Source organism: Sciurus vulgaris, assembly GCF_902686455.1.
Source record: "Sciurus vulgaris genome assembly, chromosome: 1".
Lineage (NCBI taxonomy): Eukaryota > Metazoa > Chordata > Mammalia > Rodentia > Sciuridae > Sciurus > Sciurus vulgaris.
This window is the reverse complement of record NC_136461.1, coordinates 749,196-769,277: the sequence shown is the minus strand read 5'-3', so window position 1 is coordinate 769,277 and position 20,082 is coordinate 749,196. Positions and strand designations below refer to the sequence as shown.

The following is a 20,082-nucleotide window of genomic DNA, read 5'->3' as shown; positions in this document are numbered from 1 at the left end:
CAGAATCCTGGGCCGGAGATCCCCCGGCTCCGCTGTCGTGCGTCATCAGAGGCGCCGAAGCAGGAAGTGACGACGCTCTAGGCGCGCGCCGGGCGCTGTTTCTTCTCAGGCTCGGGACCGGCGGCGGCGGCGGCGGCGGCGGCGGCGGCGGCGGCGGCGCAGGGGTGAGTGGTGGTGCCGGGCGTGGGAGCGCAGGATGGCCTGCGCCCCCTAGGTCTCGGGTGCGATCGGGCCTCGGGGCTCTGGGGGCCGTGGGTTCGGCGGCGAGCGACAGCCCCGTTCAGCTGCCGGTCTCGTCCCGCGCCGAACTTTGCGCGGACGGGGTGGCGGGCCCCGGCGCTTTCCCGAGCCGGCCCCTGCCGCGCCCAGCCTCGGGTTTGCGTGGCTGAACCGGGAAGTGGGAGCCGGGCGCACCTTCTCCGAGCACCTCCCTCCCCAGGCGCCCCCGTACCCTGTGACGGACGGTGCAGCTGTCCAGCGGCCAGTGCCATCATTTAGCCCGAATGGTCTTTCTGACATGTTCTTTTGACACCAAGGGCAGTGCTTGATGAGTGCCAGGCACTGAACTAAGCTTTTAGCTGGATGATCTCCTGTAATCCTCGAACCATACCATTAGGTAGGTGTTATTCCCATTATGTGGAAAAGCCTAGTGAACGAAGTTGCTCGAGATCTTACAGGAATGAGAAAAGAAAGGAGAGGCCCACAGTCACTTTTCAGAGGCCTCTTCAAGAGGACTTATTCTGAAAACTCAAAAGTGAATAGGCTCAGAAGCAGCAGAGCATCAAACCATAGTTTGCTGTGTCCCGAGGTCGCTTGAATTATGTTTCTTTTTGCAGCGTTTTAACTCAAATGGGTGATGAAAAGGACTCTTGGAAAGTGAAAACTTTAGATGAAATTCTCCAGGAAAAGAAACGAAGGAAGGAACAAGAGGAGAAAGCAGAGATAAAACGCTTAAAAAATGTAAGCTATGTTTTTTAAGTAAGTGGTTTTCTTAAAGGAGATTTAATTTCTTTGCCCTCATTTTTCCATTAGAACAACGCTTCTTCGGTGAAGTTCTTTTGTACTTCCAAATGTCACAGGTGAGCCCAAATCTATTCTAAAAATTAACAAAAACATTCACATACTCAGTTTACATTGAAGCAGATTGATAACACTGAAGCTCTGTCTAGATGAGAATGTCTACATGGAGAATAAAATGTTCTGAACCTAGAATCATTAGTGCAACCAGACTAACTTTTCTCATTTCATTATTAGCATATTCATAATACCATTTCCAAGTATTTTTAATATAGTGGGACTTCCCTTGAAATTAATATGAGTGTTTCATATTTTTCTTTATTTGCATAGTAACATGCTCAAAAGCTTTTTAGTAATTGGATAAGAGGTATTGGCATAGGAACCTCTTCTGATAAGATTAGGAATAGGTTATTTCAAAGTATGTATTAGTATCATATGAGGTATCTGAGGTATTTGGTGTATAAAATGTCACTTAAGTCTCAGTTTTGATTCATAAGCAACTAACATAGAGTCTAATATCATTTGTCATATATACTGGTTTTAAATTTCGTATCCCAAGTTTTGGGTTACAGAAAGTTGTAATATTAATGCCATGGAATTTGGATGACTTTATATTTTATAATATTTGGCCTTTCAAAATATGTGTGAAAGTTTCTTTTGGTATGTTCACAAAGTTTGGTTATTGTTAAAAATATGTTTATAAGAAAATGACGAATTTTCTCTTTGTTTCTTAGTCTGATGACCGGGATTCCAAACGGGATTCCCTTGAGGAGGGGGAGCTGAGAGATCACCGCATGGAGATCACAATCAGAAACTCACCGTACCGACGTGAGGACTCAATGGAAGACAGGTGAGACTGGGGAGCGCTCTACATGAGTAAGAGCTTGACTGTTCCCAGAGTCACTGAAAAATGGTGTGATTTCAGGTTCCCCTCACAGTCAGGGCTACATGGTGTCCATTGTCACTCCACTCCCTTTTCTTATGTGAAGACTGAATAAGCATGTGTTCCTGTCTCTGTGATAATTCTTCAGTCAGGCCAGCATCGTTTAGGTCATATGTTTAGATATTTGCCCAATGTCGAAAGTTTGAGATTCTGCACAAGAATCTAAAGTAGAATGCTAAGAGGGCCACAGTCAGAAATGTTCAGCCCATTAAGTAGGTGACGTTATGAATAATTTTGTTTATGTGATGTTGAGGATCGAACCCAGTGCCTCACACATGCTGGGCAAGTGCCCTACCATTGAGCCACAACCCCAGACCCCTGATTTGATACATTTTTTTATATGCCCATGAAATCATTGCTGCAGTCAAGATAATGAACACTCCCCTCACACCCTAAAGAAGCATTTTTGTTTCACATATTACTTTTCATCTAAGTCTTAAAATGGCTTGTTTCTTTATTTTTATTTTTTGTTGGTATTGGAGATCGAAGCTGGGGACATTATACCACTAAACTACCTCCCTAGCCCTTTTAATTTTTTATTTTGAGGCAGGGTCTTCCTAAATTGCCCAAGCTGACTTAAAACTTGTGATTCTCCTGCCTCAGCTTCCTGAGCAGCTGGGAGTACAGGTGTGGCCACTATATCCAGCTAATAATCTTTTTTTTTTTTTTTTTTTTAATTTAAATGCAAACTGTAGATTCTTTTGTTGTCATTGTTATTGTCAGTGGACAGAATGCTTTTATTTTATTTATTTTTATGTGGTGCTACGGATTGAATCAGTGCCTCACACATACTAGGCCAGCGCTTTGCCACTGAGCTATAGCCCCAGTCCCTAATGTATTTTTTTAAATGATTGTTCAGATGCAGTTTTATTCTGTTGTGAATCCTGATTTTTTTTGTCTTGTATCTTATTTCAGAGGAGAGGAGGATGATTCTCTGGCTATCAAACCACCCCAGCAGATGTCTCGGAAAGAAAAGGCCCATCACAGGAAAGATGAAAAGAGAAAAGAGAAACGCAGGCATCGCAGCCATTCAACAGAAGGGGGTACCACTAGTCTTCAGTTTTTCTCATGTGTTTGTTTCTGATTTTGTGATCTGTCTTCTCCAGAATACAGAGAATGGGGGTAGAATTTTAACAAAAAGTATAAACTCATTTAAAATGACCATTTCATATTCCTTCTGGTATTTTTTTCTCTCTCATTACGTTATTTTGGAATACTTTATCTCCTTGGAAAATAATCATAATTGAATAATTCTAGGGGAAACACACACACAAATGAGTGTTTGGTCAAGCTCAAGTAATGACTTTGAGTTATTTAGAGGTTTAATTTTATGCCAGTACCAAGAGGTACTAAGGGGTACTAGGAACACTGACCTGGGCCTTTTTAAAATTTTAATTATTATAAATGCAGTTGGTTAATTAATTTAGTTTTATGACACGATATAGAGGTCTGTCAAATAAAGGAAGAAAACTGTTTTATGTATTCATTCACTTTATTTACTTACTTCTATTTTTTTGGCATGGAGATTGAACCCAGGGTGCTTCACTGCTCAGCCCTTCTTGTTTGTGTTTGGTAAGGCGAGTCTCGCCCAGCTGCCCAGGCTGGCCTCACACTCGCAGTCCCCTGCCTTATCCTGTGAGGTTGGCAGGGTCATAGCTGTGCACTGCTGCACTTGGCTGCACTTTAGGTAACAAAGTCAACATAAAAATTGCTTTTCCAAGTTATTATTTCTTTTTCTGGATTCACTCATCAAATTAAGCTTTCAGAAATGAAGCTTTCTGGGGCTGCAGAGATAGCTCAGTCGGTAGAGTGCTTGCCTTGCAAGCCCAAGGCCCTGGGTTCAATCCCCAGCACCAAAAAAAAAGAAATGAAGGTTTTTACATGACACTCATTATTTCCTATTAGGGAAACATGCTAGAGTGAAAGAAAAGGAAAGAGAACACGAACGTCGGAAACGCCATCGAGAAGAGCAGGATAAAGCACGCCGGGAATGGGAAAGACAGAAGAGGAGGGAGATGGCAAGAGAGCACTCCAGGAGAGAGAGGTGAGTCCTGGTCCATCACGGAGCTGTCGTCCAGGGCTGTGGTGTTCAGTTCCTGTCGAGGCAGCGGAGGAGCTGCACCTGAGCATGGTGCCACGGGTTAGTGCGGAACTGTGTGTGGACAGAGGAGTGCAGTGCAGTAGACTTTGGTTGGAGGTCACCATGAGAAATACCCTGTAGGAAGTGAGACAGGTGGGTCTGGATTGACAGAGAAGTTGACGAGACCCCCAGATCTGAGTCAGCCTCTATTCAAGGCTGGAATGGAGGTCATCATCAGCCAGTCAGGGTTCTGCCTTACTGAGAGCCTCAGTTCAGAGTGGTGCAGCAGGAGCAGGGATAATGCAGGGCAGCGCTGGAGGTCACGGGTGGGGATTCAGGCACGAGGAGGTAAGGATTAGGACACGTGTGAGCCCTGGAGATGAAGAGGGAGGTGTGGTGAGGAGTTGCTCCTCAAGAATGCCCGACTCTTCTGCATCAGGACGGGAGTAACTTTCCCACGGGGGAACATGAGGTCTACGTGGCTTCAAGGGTAGGTTGATTCAGGTCATGATAAAGAGTGGAGTAAATTGAAAGTCAGTGAGTCCACATCTGTGAACCCTCACAGGACAGTGCTCCAGAGAAGTCTGGTGGTGGCATGGTTTATTTATTTGACTGGTACTTCCTGAGCACCTGCTCAGTATGACTGTTTCGGGTGGTCTCACTTCAGAAAATAGATTGCTTAGGGTTCATTGGGTCACATAAAAAATAGACTCCAGTTCTTTCAGACAAATGAGGACAGGATAATAAAAGCAGACACCAGGGCCTTCGGATTTGGATAGTCTGGGAGCTGGGATGTCACATTACTTTCAGGTGTCTCTGGGTCAGCTTGGACTCCCAGGAACAGGCCTTGCCTTAGCCCAGGTCTATTCTCTATGGCCCAGGCGAGATTGAATGCTGGGTCCACTTCCTGTGCATTGAATTCATTTCCAGGAACAGCTTCATCGCTGGCCTACTACATGGGAGGAGGGTGTCTGAAGTGAAAGGTGGAAGTATTGCGCATTTCCAGCAGGCAGCACTAAACAGTGTATGAGAAAAGTGTTGGTTGCTCTTGATGCAGAGCAGGGTGGGAGACATGTGGCCCAGCAGCAGCAGTCTGAGGCCAGTGGGGGGGTATGCAGGTCTCCAGCAGTGTGTGTGTCCATGTCCATCCCACCCTCTGCTGAGTACCAAGTGTGACGTGTCCAGCAAGGGAGGATTGCAATGGGAGTCAAGGTTGGGGAATGGGCTTTGAGCTTTCATGTAGATTTCCTGGAAGGCAAAGCCAGAGAAAGAACAGAGGGCATGTGGCTCAGTGGTGGAGCACTCACCTGGCATGGGTGAGGTACTGGGTTCAATTCTCAGCACCACATGTAAATAAATGAATAAAATAAAGGTCCATCAACAACTAAAAAAATGCATACATTTTAAAAAGAGAACAGAGGGCATACGGGTGCTATGGCTTCTGCCTGTAATTCTAGCAACTCGGGAGGCTGAGGTAGGAGAGTAGAAAGTTGAAAGCCAGCCTCAGCAAAAGTGAAGTGATAAGCAACTCAGCAAGACCCTATCTCTAAATAAAATACTAAATAGGACTGGGGATGTGGCTCAGTGGTTAAGTGCCCCTGAGTTCAATCTCTGGTACCCAGAAAAAAAAAAAAAAAAAAGAACAGAGGGCGTGTGTTGGGCAAGTTTCTGGTGTGGAATACACAAGATCTGCCAGTCTTCTCCCAAAAAACACCTTAAGGCTGTACAAAATGTGTTAAAACATTTGTGCTTTGGAAACTAACCAGAAGATAATCTGAAAAGTACGTGTACTTGGAAAGCTGCTAAACTGTGGTTAAGAGCACTGGGAATTGGCCCTCTAACCTGGGAGCTGCTCCCTGCATCCCAAACTTGGTCAATAGAGATTCTGCTGAGGCAATATGGCACAGGCCACAGGACCCCCAGCTTTTCTCCTGTGTCCGTGGGATCATTCCATGTGTAGTGCTGGAGAGTACCCTCCCTACCTATTACCAGTGGGTGAAACTCAGCATCATCTGCTGGTGTGAGGTAGTCCTGGGGATATTCTGCATGCACTCAACGATTCTCAAGCCACCACACACTAGCTAGTCCTGGAGAAGCACCACAAGAAGGTCCCAAAGAAGCAGAAGCACCTGGACCCTCAGTGAGACTCCTTCCTGGCGTGAGGTGTCGGAACCCGGTGCTTGCCAGCATTGCACAGATCCCTCAAACGTGGATCAGAGGCACTATAGAAATCTTAGCAGTGAGGGAAGTCAGAACCCAGAGTTGGTATATTTTATTATCTAAAATGTCCAAGTTTGAACAAAATAAATTTGAGAACTACAGAGAAGAAAGTGTGGTCCAGGTCAAGAAAGAGAAGTGTCAGTGCTGAGTGTTCCAGCTAGATTTGGCAGAGGTGTGGAAATAGGAGCTTGATGGAGCAGTAGAAGTCAGGCACTCTGGAGAACAAGGAGAAACCAGCTGCAGTGGCACACGCCTGTTGTCCCAGAAATCCAGGAGACTGACAGGAAAGTCACACATTCATGGCCAGCCTCAGCAACTGAGCTAGACTGTCTCAAAGAGGGCTGGGGATGTGACTTAGTGGTAAGGCACCCCTGGATTCAATCCCAGTACCAAAAGAAAAATAGTAAGAAAAAAAGAAGTCATCAGCGCCTCTGCACACGCGGGACAACACCCGTTGTACTGTGACGGTGCCATGGAAGTCTAGAGGGGAAGGAAGGTGTTTTCTAGGCAATAGTTGAAAATATCCCAAATTTAATAAAAACCATTTATCTACGTATCCAAGTAGCTCCGTGAGCTCAAGTAGGGTGAACAGAGTCCCTCACAACCAACTGGTAAGAGCCAGGGGGTCTTGACAGGTGCAGTAGCCAGGCGTGGCAGTGCATACCTGTAATCCCAGCTGGGAGGCTGAGGCAGGAAGATCATGAGTTCAAAGCCAGCCTCCGCAAAAAGTGAGGTACTAAGCAGCTTAGATCCTGTCTCTAAATAAAATACAAAATACGGCTGGGTATGTGGCTCAGTGGTTGAGCGCCTCTGAGTTCAATCCCGAAAAAAAAAAAAAAAAAAAAAGTGGCAGGAGGGTGGGGAGCTTGAGAAGCAGCTCAGGCAGGAGATTGAAGGACATCACCTTCCAAGGCAGCCAAGGAAAAAAACAGATACTCTGCTTGGAACAACTTCTCTGCATCATAAAATGGAGGGTAATAAAGACCTATCACGACTGGTAGAATCCATTGTTAGCTAACCTGCCCTGGAGGAAGTGCCAGAGGAGACCTTCCTGCTGATTGGAAGTGACACCAAATGATAACTTGATTCCACAGGAAGGAGAGAGAAGTGCTGGAAGTGGTAAACATAAAGGTAAACAAGAGTCTGTAAACCAGGCGTGGTGGCGCACCCTGTAACTCCAATGACTCGGGAGGCTGAGGCAGGAGCGTTTGCAGGTTTGACTCCAGCCTCAGCAACTTAACAAGGCCCTAAGCAATTTAGCAAGACCCTGCCTCACGATAAAACAAAAAGAAATGGGGATGTGGTTTGTGATTAAGTGCCCCTGGGTTCAATCCCCAGTACCAAAAAAAAAAAAGTGTAAATCCAGCTCTTGTCACTGCTGTCTTCTCCAAGATGAAAGATATGTGAGGCAGTAGTTCTACACTTGATCTTAACCAAAAGGCCAAGAAACAATGAAGCAGTTTTTATATTTCACTGGGAATTAGCATTGATCTGATCTGAAGTGTATTGCAGTCCCTAAAGCAACCACCAAGAAATTTAATGAGTTGTGTGCTTGGAATCCCAGCTACTGCTGAGACTGAGGCAGGAGGATCACAAGTTTGAGACCACCCTGGCAATTTTGTGATAACCTGTCTCAAAATTTTAGAAAAGATCTGGAGATAAAGTTCGGTGCTTGCTAGCATGTCTAAGACCCTTGGTGTGATCCCCAGTACAACAAAAATAAACACAGAACTCGGCAATCCTGGAACTGTTTGAGAAGCCTTCCCTGGCCAAGACTTCTCACATAGACTGTCCTTGATGCAGGGCTCTGATCTAGCATATCTGTCTATTCAGATTTCTCCAACTTCTGCATGATCGTTTGTGTGTATAATGATACTTTGAAACATTTATTAGCTATTCCAGTTGCACTTGAAACAGGAAAATTAACTTCAGCAGATCAGTTCTAGACATCTGGCTACTTGATGTTACAGACAACCACATTTGCAAGTCACCGATGCTACCTGCATGCCAGGTGATGCCTGCCTTGTGTGCAGGCAGCTAGCTCCTCTACCCTTCCATACCATGTTGAAGCCTGCACTGTCGCAGGCATGGGTGGAAGTGGCCCCTGTCCTTCCCAGAATCTCCTTTGCCTCCTTTGTAGCTAGTGCACATTCACTTCTTGGTGGTTGGATTTGGGTGGGGCAAGGGGTGTCCTGGGGATTGAACCCAGGGACACTTAACCAGTGAGTCACATCCCCAGCCCTTTTTATTTTGAGACAGGGTCTTGCTAAGTTGTTGAGGATTTCACTGATTTCGAAGGCTGGCCTGAAACTTGGAATCCTCCTGCCGCAACTTCCCAATTGGCTGGGATTGCAGCCATGTACCACTGTGCCTGGCTGATTGTTAGATTTATATTGGGTTCTCCCATGTGCCTGGGGAGATGCTTGCCAACTGTTTTAATAGAGCCACTGATAGAAAGACACTAGCACCAGAATTTTTGGTTTCTGACAGGTGCTTGTCTTGTTTTGCCCGTGCTTAGTTTTGTTCTGCTGCATTCCGTCAGAAGTGGTGCGCCTGTTGAGCTCTCAGGCCTGCTGTGCGGTGACAGTGCACACAGAGGGTCTGGCTGAGGAGAGCACACCACGCGGGGGCAAACGCGGTTTCTGTTCGGTGGGCCTGATGCCCTGGCACATCCTTCCTCAGGGACCGCCTGGAGCAGTTAGAGAGGAAGCGGGAGCGGGAGCGCAAGCTGAGGGAGCAGCAGAAGGAACAGCGGGAGCAGAAGGAGCGGGAGCGGCGGGCAGAGGAGCGGCGCAAGGAGCGGGAGGCCCGCAGGGAAGGTAGGCAGAGCAACTGCCCCTTCTCCACGGGGCCTCCCCTGGGATGCTCCTGAGCAGAATGACAGGAGTGCCACTGGCTAGTGCAGATGCCCTGCAGACCTGACCCTGCCCTGGGTGTGCCCTGTGTGTCTCTCTGGCCTGAGGCTGGCTGCTAGGCAGGGCTGAGGCTGAGGGGAGAGGAGGCTGGCCATCATGAGGCATGGGGGCACTGTGGCCAGGGATGTAGGGTCAGGCCTGTCGGGCAAGTGTGCTGCTGTCCAGTGTCCACTGCCAGCTATGGTTAGGTTCATACAAGAGCTAGGTTCTTGGCTCCTGTGCTTTCCTTGCCCCTATTTTTCTAGTTTTTGAAATTGTGTCAAAATACATGTGTTTGCCATCTTAATCATTTTTAAATATTTTTAAGTACATTTACCTGTGCTTCCCTCTCCACCATCTATGTCCAGAACTCTTTCCTTTTGGAAGTATGAGACTGTTCCCCACTAAACAGCAGCTCCGCAGCCCAGGAACCTCTGCTCTACTCTGCTGAGAGTCTGACTGCTTAGTTTCCCACGAGAGGAGTCACAGGCCCTTCTGGCTTGTGGCCCCAGCATCCTGCTCTCAATGTCCACCCTTGGTGTAATTTGTGCCAGAATTCCCTTCCCTGAAGACTGACTGGAGGCAGGAGCTTGTGTGTGCTGTTTTCTATTGTTTTCTATGTGCTTCATTCCTTTTTTCCCTTATTTCCTGCGTTACTGTTATCTTTGGTATTTTGTTGAATTTGTAGTGAAGTGTTTTAAGTTTTTCTCTCATTCCCTTTTTGTATACTCTGTGTCTATTTTAAGTTATTTTTATCGTAAACAAATGGGATACATGTTGTTTCTGTTTGTACATGGAGTAACAGCATACCATTTGCATAATCATACATTTACGTAGGGTAATGATGTTTGATTCATTCTGTTATTTTTTCCTCCCACCCCTCTTTTCCCTCTCTACAGTCCCTCCTTCCTCCATTCTTGCCCCCCTCCCACTCCCTATTATGTGTCATCATCCACTTATCAGTGAGTTCATTCGTCCTTTGGTTTTTTTGAGATTGGCTTATCTCACTTAGCATGATATTCTCCAGTTTCATCCATTTGCCTGCAAATGCCATAATTTTATTATTCTTTATAGCTTAGTAATATTCCATTGTGTGTGTGTGTGTGTGTGTGTGTGTGTATCACAGTTTCTTTATCCATTCATCAATTGAAGGACATCTAGGTTGGTTCCACAGTCTGGCTATTGTGAATTGAGCAGCTGTGAACATTTGTGTGGCTGTGTCACTGTAGTATGCTGATTTTAAGTCCTTTGGGTATAGGCCGAGGAGTGGGATAGCTGGGTCAAATGGTGGGTCCATTCCAAGTTTTCTAAGGAATCTCCACTGCTTTCCAGAGTGGCTGCACTGATTTGCAGCCCCACCAGCAATGTATGAGTGTACCTTTTTCCCCACATCCTCGCCAACACCTGTTGTTGCTTGTATTCTTGAATCACCATTCTAATTGGGGTAGGATGGAATCTTAGGGTGGTTTTGATTTGAATTTCTCTTATTACTAAAGATGGTGAACATTTTTTCATATGTTTGTTTATTGCTTGTAGATCTTCTGTGAAGGTCTGTTCATATCCTTAGCCCATTTGTTGATTGGGTTATTTGTATTCTTGGTGTAGAGTTTTTTGAGTTCTTTATATGTTTTGGAAATTAGTGCTCTATCCTATTTTTAAAAATATTTTTTAGTTATTGATGGACCTTTATTTTTTTATTTTTATGTGGTGCTGGGAATTGAACCCAGTGCCTCACACATGCTAGGCAAGCACTCCACCACCCAACTACAACCCCAGCCCTATTTTTATTGTTATACCAAGGGGATTACATTTAGCATTCTGAAGTGATACACCAATTTGAATTGATGCCATCTTCAGTTCAGTAAAACCCTCTCCTCTTAAATCTTTATCCTTGCTTGTTTTTGTTCTTGACCTCACAAAATTTCATTTTTTATGTTGAATATTCATAAATATAAACGAGTACCATTTAGCCAGGCATGGTCGCTTATTTCAGCAACTTTGGAATCTGAAGCAAGAGGGTTGAAAGTTCAGGGCCAAACTCAGCAGTTGAATGAGACCTTATTTCAAAATAACAATTTTTAAAAATGACTTGGGAATGTAGCTCAGTGGTAAAGCACCCTGGGATCAATACCTAGGACCAAAAAAATATACATATATATGGGCATACAATAGCCTACCAAATCATGTAGCAAGCAAAACAATCGATTTGGAATTGTTGGCTACACCAGTGCTAATCTCTGTTTAGCTTTACTGATATTTTTTGTGTAGGGCGGGGGTTACCAGGTATTGAACTCAGGGACGCTCAGCCACTGAGCCACATCTCCATTCCTATTTTGTATTTTATTTAGAGACAGGGTCTCACTGGGTTGCTTAGCGCCCCACTGTTGCTGAGGCGGGCTCTGAACTCATGATCCTTCTGTCTCAGCCTCCTGAACCACTGGGATTATAGCGTGTGCCACTTGCCCAGCTAGCTTTACTGATGTTTTCATTCCTGCTCCAGGCTTTGAGTTTACTTCTGGGGCCCTCTCTTCTCCCTAGGACATCCTTGGGATTTTCCTGCAGAACAGTCAGGTGATGGTAAACTCCTGTGGTTCTCCTGTGTCCAGTTAATCTCACCTTCTCTTCCTAGGAATGATTTTGAATGCATCCACTATAGAATTTCTGTCTGTAGGGTTTTTTCCTTAAGGTACTTGGCATTTATTAGCCCGATGCCTTCCGGCTCAGTGTCTGGTACGTGTATCTGAGGGTATTCTTACTCAGGATCCCCTGAGTGTGGCCAGTCACTTTCTGCTTTCATGATTCTCCTTTGTCTTTGTCTTAGGCCTTTTTTCTTGGGTTTTTTTTTTTTTTTTTTTTGGCAGTGCTGGGACTAGAACCCAGGACTTGTATGTGCCAGGCAAGTGCTCTACTCCTGAGCTCTATCCCTTTGTGTGTGTTTCTTTTCCTTTCTTGAGACAGTGTCTTGCTAAGTTGCTGAGGCTGGCCTCAGACTTGAGACCCTCTTACCGTTGTCCCCTGGGTCACTGGGATCACAGGTGTGGCCCCCAAATCTGACTTCCTGTGAGCTTCTGAGTTCATCCTCCTTAGAGTTTGTTGAACTTCTTGGATGCTAATATTCACATTTTCCAAAACACATGGGGAGTTTTCAGTGTCATTTCTTCATATCTCTGTTTCTCTTTCTCCTACTTCCTGGACTCCTGCAGTCACAGACTGGTCCTGCCATGCAGTTGTCTTCAGTTTTTTCCTTTCTGTTCCTCAGCCTGGGTCTCTGTTGCCCTGTCCTCAGCGTCACTGATTTTTTCCTTGCCTGCTCAGATCCACTCTGAATCCCTCTCATGGCTGTTTCCTTATTTGTGCTTTTCAGCTCTGGAGCATCTGAGGGGTTTTTTGGGTTTCCTCCCTCTTGACTCGTATTACCATAATTGTGCATTGTTTTATTGTAGTTCTTTTAGACAGTTGTTTTAAAGTCTTATTTTTGCTTGTTTATATATAGGCAATTTCTTTTTTAATTTTTTTAGTTGTAGTGGAACACAATACCTTTATTTATTTTTATGTGGTGCTGAGGATCGAAGCCAGCGCCTCACAGGGCCTCACATGTGCTTGGCGAGGGCTCTACCACTGAGCCACAGCCACAGCCACAGCCCCAAAGGCAATTTCTTAGCAATGATCTGAGGAGCCCTGTTCACAGATGGTGCTGTTGGAAGGGACAGGGCAACAACCTACTCACGCTGTCTTCATACCGTAGATGGCAAGGGCTCCAAGGGCCGAATGGGCCTTGCATCCAGTGGCCGTGGTCCTGTTCTTCTTGGGCCTGGTGTGCAGTGAGCTCTGCCCGACTGCACACCTGGGCAGCCAGCAGGGCAGCACATGGTAAAAGCTTCCCCCATCCCCAGTCCTAGGGCAGGTGGTTTCCTTGCCAGGGAGCTAGGCAGGTGGACTGGGGTGTCATAGAGGGCTCAGGTGGGTGCAGCTGCCAGCACAGTCTCTCCCAGGGCTGAGGCTGGCAGCCTGCTCTTGCCCCCTCCTTTTATCTTGAGACTTCTCCTGCTTCCTTCCTGGTGCTGGGGTTGAACCCAGGACCTCGTGTGTGCTAGGCCAGTGCTCTGCCAGTGGGCAGCACTCCAGCCCTTCTCAAGGCCATTGCCACATGTCCTCAGGCTCATCTTGTCCAGGTGATCTGCCTTCAGGTCTTCAGGACAGCTTCCCGTGGTTTATTTTTTCCCTGTTCCTTGGAGTGTCTTGTGCTGCTGCTGTTGTTGTTGTTGGAAATTGGACGTCTGTGATTGCTGGGACTGCCTGGTTGCTGTAGAGCTTATTGGTACTCTCAGTGCTGAGGGCCAGCCTGACATACCCTGGAGCATCCTGTCGAGCTGTGCCTGTCTCTAGGCCTGTGGGGGCACTCCAGTTTCCCCCGTATGCAGGTGCTTTAATGTCCTTGTCCTTAAATGTCTAGCTTCCAAAAAGGGATTAAAAATTAAAAAATGAAGCAGGGGATAAGGGTCCCCATTGGTGAACCCTTTGGAAGTCACCCATAGTCAGAGGGGGATACAGCATCAACAGCTGCAGCCCCGCTCCTATGGTGAGACGCAGCAGTGGGGCACAGTCTCTGGTGTTGGAAGGCTGGATTCTTTCCCACCCTCCTCCTGCAGCTGCTCTGGAAACTCCTGTACAACTCCCTACCTGGAGACCAGGGCCAGAAGCTGCTGCTTTGCTAAGACCTGACATTGACCAGAATTAACCACGGTTTGCTGCCCAGGCCTCCCCTGGAATTTTTTTTTTTTTCCTTTTTTTGTGGTGCTGGGGATCAAACCCAGGACCTTGTGCTTGCAAGGCAAGCACTCTACCAACTGAGCTATCTCCTCAGCCCCCTCCCCTGGAATTTGCACACCTTGTTACATAAGACAGATGCTGCCCTGTCTCTTCCTGTGTGGCCAGAGAAGATGTCTGAAAGGTCCCCTAGGTGCTCAGGGTCAGCCCATGGCTGGGAGCTTTTCCTCCCAGGCTTATCGGCCTGTAGCTCCAATGCCGTTGGTGCCACAAGTGTGACAGGGGCATGTGGGGCCTGGGGACTGTGTGCAGTAGCCAGGCACTGCCAGCACCAGCTCTCATTCTGTCCTTGGGCACCAGTTTCTGCACACCACCGTACAATGAGGGAGGACTACAGCGACAAGGGGAAGGCCAGTCACTGGAGCCGCAGCCCGCTGCGGCCACCGAGGGAGCGCTTCGAGCTGGGAGATGGCAGGAAGCCAGGTGAGGCCAGACTCACATGTGCTTGAAGCCAGCACAGGGAGTCTCTCTTCTGGGGGGTTTTGAATATAAAACTTTGCTTAACAATTTATAAAATTAAGGAACACCCAGCTGCATGATTTCCTTTCACATGACTCTTTGTCTCAAGAGGACTGGATCAGGGACAGGGTTCTCAGCTGAGACAGGCATTTATTGCTGGTCCTTTTGGGAATTGTCTCCAAGTTAAATGCATGTGGGTGAACTTTTCACTCAGTGAATGTGATCATTGTGAGAGGTGATGTCTGAGTTTTGGGTGGTACCATTTTGCAAACCTGAAGACACTTCCCTGAATTCATCTTTGCTGGTTTGTTTCACAAGTGAAAGAAGAGAAAATGGAAGAAAGAGACCTGCTGTCTGACCTCCAGGACATCAGTGACAGTGAGAGGAAAACCAGCTCAGCGGAGTCCTCCTCAGGTACCAAGTCTCCTGGCCAAGGCCTGACAGTTGCTGCCCAGTGAAGGCTGAGGGTCACTTTGTGACTCTGCTCTCTCCTGCAGCAGAGTCAGGCTCGGGCTCGGAGGAGGAGGAGGAGGAAGAGGAAGAGGAAGAGGAGGAGGAAGGGAGTACCAGTGAGGAGTCGGAGGAGGAGGAGGAGGAAGAGGAAGAGGAGGAAGAGGAGGAGACTGGGAGCAACTCTGAGGAGGCCTCAGAGCAGTCTGCAGGTGAGGAACCAGTGGGTCTCCATGGTTTTTGTTGATGTAACAGCATTGTGTGTTCACGGGAGGGTTTGGGAACCTCAGGAATATCTTCTGAAGTCTGATTTATCTGCCTTCCTCTGTGGGACTGTGTGAACTAGAGCTGTCAGGGCCAGGGTATTGGAGCTTCCCAGGCCAGTGCTTGACCAGCGCTGTTCTCTCCTGCAGAAGAAGTGAGCGATGAGGAGATGAGTGAAGAGGAAGAGCGAGGAGATGAGAACCACGTCTTGGTTGGTGAGCAGCTTGCCCTGTGCGTGCCTGTCGCGCCCCAGAGTCTGAGAATGGAGGGAGCTGCAGAGAGGCCCCTGGGACACAGCAGTGGTATTCTGCAGCCTGTGCTGATGATTACTTAGCAAGGAGGGTCTTCAACTACATGGCATCCTTCTGCACACCTGCTGTGACTTGGACCCTGGAGGAGGCTGGGAGCACCACTCCAGGTCCAGTCCTAAGAGGGAAGGAAGATGCGCTAGACAGCAGCTCCTGTGCATGAGGGATGGACACTCAGTTGAGAGCAGAGGCCTGGTATGGCCTCCAGCAGGCAGCGGTGTTGTCCTCAGGGCTTGGAGCATGGATTCTGGGCATGCCCGCCCTCATGGCACTTGCTCATATCCTCAAAACTCAGCATCCGGCCAGCCAAGCACGCTGGGACTACAGACCTGGGTGCCCTTTGCCCAGGGAGCAGACCCTGCTGCAGCACCTGGTGTGGGAAAGAGAGGATGTGTGGCCCCTGCCAGCACTCGGGGCCCCCCAGAGTAGGAGGAGGGTTGGTGCTCTTTGCTTGTTTCTGGTCCATAATTAAGTTTAACTTTTAAAGTTCCAGAGTCACGATTTGACCGAGATTCCGGGGACAGTGAAGAAGGGGAGGAAGAAGTGGGTGAGGGGACCCCACAGAGCAGCGCCCCAACCGAAGGGGACTACGTGCCTGACTCCCCAGCCTTGTCGCCTATCGAGCTCAAGCAGGAGTTGCCCAAGTACCTGCCAGCCCTACAGGTCAGGCCCCTGCCCCACACCTGAGCTGGCTCCCTGCCATGCTGGCCAGAGACGCAGGTGTCAGCAGAAGTGCCCCTGTAAAGCAAGGTCACTGGGCCACACATGGCGGCCCACCTCCTGTGCCTTCCTAGTGGAAGGCAGTACTGAGCAGGTATCCTGGGTGCCAGGAGATGCTTACTGTCATTTTTGCCCTTGCTTAATTTTTGCCTTGCTGGATAGGTGGGCACCACAGCCTCCTCAGCACCCACCATGCTGAGAGACCGTCAGTGTACATGCACAAACCGGTAGACTTCTGTTCACGAAGATGACAGCTAGTGGTGCTGCCGCAGGGTGGGGAGAAGGCCTGGTGGGGCCTCTGGCCACAGTGCCATGGTAGGAAAGAGGCTCTCGGACACATGCAGCAGGCCTGTCACTGGCCCCTTTGTGCTTCTGGCAACGTGAGCCTGCCTCATGCCACAGAGCGGGGTCCCTGCCCCAATGAGTGGAGGGGAGGGTGCCCTGTGTAGGACACGCCCAGTGGCCACTGGCTCGAGCTGCCTTTGTCCCACATTCACATGCTAGGTGGTCTCTGAAGAAGAGAGAGCAGTTGCTCCTGGTACTGAGTCACACACACACACGCAGCCTCCCAAGGACACTTGGCCTTCTGTGTGCCTGCCCTTTGCACAGGGTGGAGTGGGCATGGACGAGGCCTCAGGCCAGTATGGCTGCTGACCCTCGCTCGTGCTTCTGCCCCAGGGCTGCCGGAGCGTGGAGGAGTTCCAGTGCCTCAACAGGATTGAAGAAGGCACCTATGGTGTGGTCTACAGAGCCAAGGACAAGAAAACAGGTGGGGAGAGTTCCAGGGTGACCCCAAGAGAGCAGGCAGGGGTCTCTCCTGAGGAGGTCCAGATAGTGGTGAAAGCCCAGCCTGGGAATTCCTGGTGACAGGCACCAGTTCCCAAAGAGGCCCTCTCTGGGAGGGGTGTCGAGTGGCCTACTCCAGCAGCTGGCTTGGGCTACTGGTTCTGTACCCTCTGATCTCCCATGTCCCTGTAGCTTCAGCCCATGTTTGCTGAATGTGAATTCACATTGGCATGGCCCCAAGATCTTTGGATTGGACCCTATCCTGTCCCTGTCCCCGACATTGTGCCTTGCAAGCACCAGGTCCTAACAACCTGGAGACCCAATGCCCCAGAAACCACAGGTCACCCTGACTTGGCTTACTGCTTTCTGACAGCAGGCAGCACTCTGTTGGGGGAGAAAGGCCATGGGAGCAGCAGGCTTATCTAGATGGCAAGAAGATGGACTTTAAGCTTCCATGGGACCACATGTGGGGCTTTTCTTTCTTTTCTTTCAGTCCAAGGTCCTCTTGCATGCTGGGCAATTGCTCTACCACTGAACTACACCCCCAGTCCTTTAATTTTTTGAGACAGAGTCTTGCTAAGTTGCTGAGGCTGGCTTTGAACTTGAACTTGTGATCCTCCTGCCTCCAGGATCATAGCCGGGACAAGAGCACCTACTGTGAAATAATGAGCGCTTCTTAGTCCTGATCAAACCCTCAGTAATTCTTAACTGTGCATTTTCTCAGCCCACCTATACCCGGCTTTCTTTTCAGATGAAATTGTGGCTCTGAAGCGGCTGAAGATGGAGAAGGAGAAAGAGGGCTTCCCGATCACATCTCTGAGGGAGATCAACACCATCCTCAAGGCCCAGCACCCCAACATCGTCACTGTCAGAGTGAGCTTGGCCCCCGCCCTTGGCACACCCTGTCTGGGCAGGGGCGTGGGAGAACCGATGGCCATGAGGGTGGGCAGGAGGACATGCCAACACCCCCCGCTGGCTCACCCCCAGGAGATCGTGGTGGGCAGCAACATGGACAAGATCTACATTGTCATGAACTACGTGGAGCACGACCTCAAGAGCCTCATGGAGACCATGAAGCAGCCTTTCCTGCCAGGTAACGCCAGGACGCCCGGCTGAGGTCGGTGTAGGCCCAGTCCTCTGCCACAGCACAAGGGCCCTCAGAGCAAAGGCAGGAGCAGTGTCCTTGTAGTGCTCGTGGGGACACTGGTGTGTGCACAGTGACCAGCAGGCACATGGGCCACCTTTGGGGGCTCACTGTGGCGGGGTGTGCGTGTGACCCTGTCGCTTACCAGGGGAGGTGAAGACCCTGATGATCCAGCTGCTGCGTGGGGTGAAGCACCTGCATGACAACTGGATCCTGCACCGTGACCTCAAGACATCCAACCTGCTGCTGAGCCACGCTGGCATCCTCAAGGTGAGCCCAGCTGGCCTCGCCCGCGCGTCCTGTCCCAGCCACGCCTCACAGCTTGCCCTGTTTTTGCAGGTGGGTGACTTTGGGCTGGCTCGGGAGTATGGGTCGCCCCTGAAGGCCTACACCCCAGTGGTGGTGACCCTGTGGTACCGCGCCCCAGAGCTGCTGCTGGGCGCCAAGGTGAGTGCCTTGCTGAGACCTCCTCTGCCTCAGGGTGGCCTCCGGGGATGCTGGCCTAGGTGCCTGACCTGTGTCCTCTGGACTCCCAGGAATACTCCACAGCTGTTGACATGTGGTCAGTGGGCTGCATCTTCGGAGAGCTGCTGACGCAGAAGCCCCTGTTCCCTGGGAAGTCGGAAATTGATCAGATCAACAAAGTGTTCAAGGTGGGTGTGGGTTCTGCTCTGTGCTGTGGGTGTTGGCCCTGCTGGTTGGTACCATAAGAAGCAGCAGCAGGGTGTGTTCAGGATGGGTTTGGGCTACAGGCCCAAGGCCATGGTATGGCCTCTCAATGACGTGTCCTCACTGAGAACCAGTGACTCGGGCATTGGTACCTTGCGCTGATGGGCAGGATCCTTCCCTGCAGGACAGGTCAGTTCAGCTCAGGCATCCCTGTTTTCCAGGACCTGGGGACACCTAGTGAGAAGATCTGGCCTGGCTACAATGACCTCCCAGCTGTCAAGAAGATGACCTTTAGTGAGCATCCCTATAACAACCTTCGCAAGCGCTTTGGGGCCTTGCTGTCAGACCAGGGCTTCGACCTCATGAACAAGTGAGTCTTGGAGATGACCATCTGCTGCTGCAGGAGCACCAGCCCTGTGCTGCTTCTGCTCTTCCAGAACTGCCCCGGTGCCTCACCCTGACCCTGAGCCCACACACCTGGGCCTTAGGGACACACCGAGGCTCAGGTGGGTAGTCACCCTCCTGGGCCTCACAGCACCACCTGGTCAACACAGGCTGGGCCCTGAGCCCTGAGGCAGCCATGCACCCTGCATCCCATCCCACATGGTGCCCAGTGCCCAGAGCCCAGATCCCAGAGCTGTTTCCTCCAGGTTCCTGACCTACTTTCCTGGGAGGAGGATCAACGCAGAAGACGGCCTCAAGCACGAGTATTTCCGCGAGACCCCTCTCCCCATTGACCCCTCCATGTTCCCCACATGGCCTGCCAAGAGCGAGCAGCAGAGGGTGAAGCGGGGCACGAGCCCCCGGCCCCCTGAGGGTGGCCTGGGCTACAGCCAACTGGTGAGGGGCCCAGCCGACAGGGTCCCCACGGGGCAGGCTGCCGCAGCCCCACCCTGACCTACCCCCTCGCGTTGCAGGGGGAGGACGACCTGAAGGAGACGGGCTTCCACCTCACCACCACCAACCAGGGCGCCTCAGCCGCAGGCCCTGGCTTTAGCCTCAAATTCTGAAGCCCACAGCCCGGCTGCTGGCGAGGACCCCGACCTCCGCTGCAGCTGCCACGGTCTTGGGACTCCCCTCTCACCTGGCTTCCACATTGTGATTTTTATATTTTGATTTGTACATTTGTAGAATTAAATTGCATTTCCCTTGCTGTGGAAGGAAAGGCTGACTGCTTTCAGCTGTGTCTGGCTTGCCCAGTGGGGAAGGGTGATGTCTGCAGGTGCCAGTGTGGGCGGACACTCCCCCCAACAGGCCAGCCTGGGCTGGAGCTGCTGGGGTTCTCTGCTTGTCCCTCTATC

At 49.7% G+C, this 20,082-nt stretch overlaps 1 protein-coding gene across 5 annotated transcripts; it reads left to right on the top strand.

The window, feature by feature from the left end:
* Positions 1-120: 120 nt before the first annotated feature.
* Positions 121-19,934, top strand: LOC306667168 (cyclin-dependent kinase 11B). 5 transcript variants are annotated; one of them, XM_079149615.1, is made up of 20 exons: positions 121-164; positions 837-960; positions 1,752-1,867; positions 2,876-3,003; positions 3,866-4,004; positions 8,943-9,079; positions 14,282-14,404; positions 14,759-14,854; positions 14,941-15,102; positions 15,304-15,369; positions 15,950-16,125; positions 16,861-16,951; positions 17,720-17,841; positions 17,956-18,061; positions 18,261-18,382; positions 18,452-18,559; positions 18,649-18,765; positions 19,003-19,151; positions 19,432-19,621; positions 19,699-19,934. In XM_079149615.1, exons 2-20 carry the CDS (start codon positions 850-852, stop codon positions 19,789-19,791), a joined length of 2,352 nt encoding a protein of 783 aa, XP_079005741.1. In that variant the 5' UTR covers positions 121-164; positions 837-849; the 3' UTR covers positions 19,792-19,934. The 5 variants fall into 5 exon arrangements, with proteins under 5 accessions (XP_079005741.1, XP_079005740.1, XP_079005742.1 ...); XM_079149614.1 differs by having other exon boundaries at positions 14,938-15,102; XM_079149618.1 differs by lacking the exon at positions 837-960 and adding an exon at positions 1,033-1,079 and having other exon boundaries at positions 148-164; positions 14,938-15,102.
* Positions 19,935-20,082: the final 148 nt, after the last annotated feature.

Bases quoted from the DNA above. Each gene is read 5' to 3' on its own strand.
- LOC306667168 (XM_079149614.1), top strand. From the start codon at position 850: ATGGGTGATGAAAAGGACTCTTGGAAAGTGAAAACTTTAGATGAAATT. The intron at 4,005-8,942 runs GTGAGTCCTGGT...ATCCTTCCTCAG, and splicing joins GAGCACTCCAGGAGAGAGAG to GGACCGCCTGGAGCAGTTAG. The intron at 18,766-19,002 runs GTGGGTGTGGGT...CCTGTTTTCCAG, and splicing joins AGATCAACAAAGTGTTCAAG to GACCTGGGGACACCTAGTGA.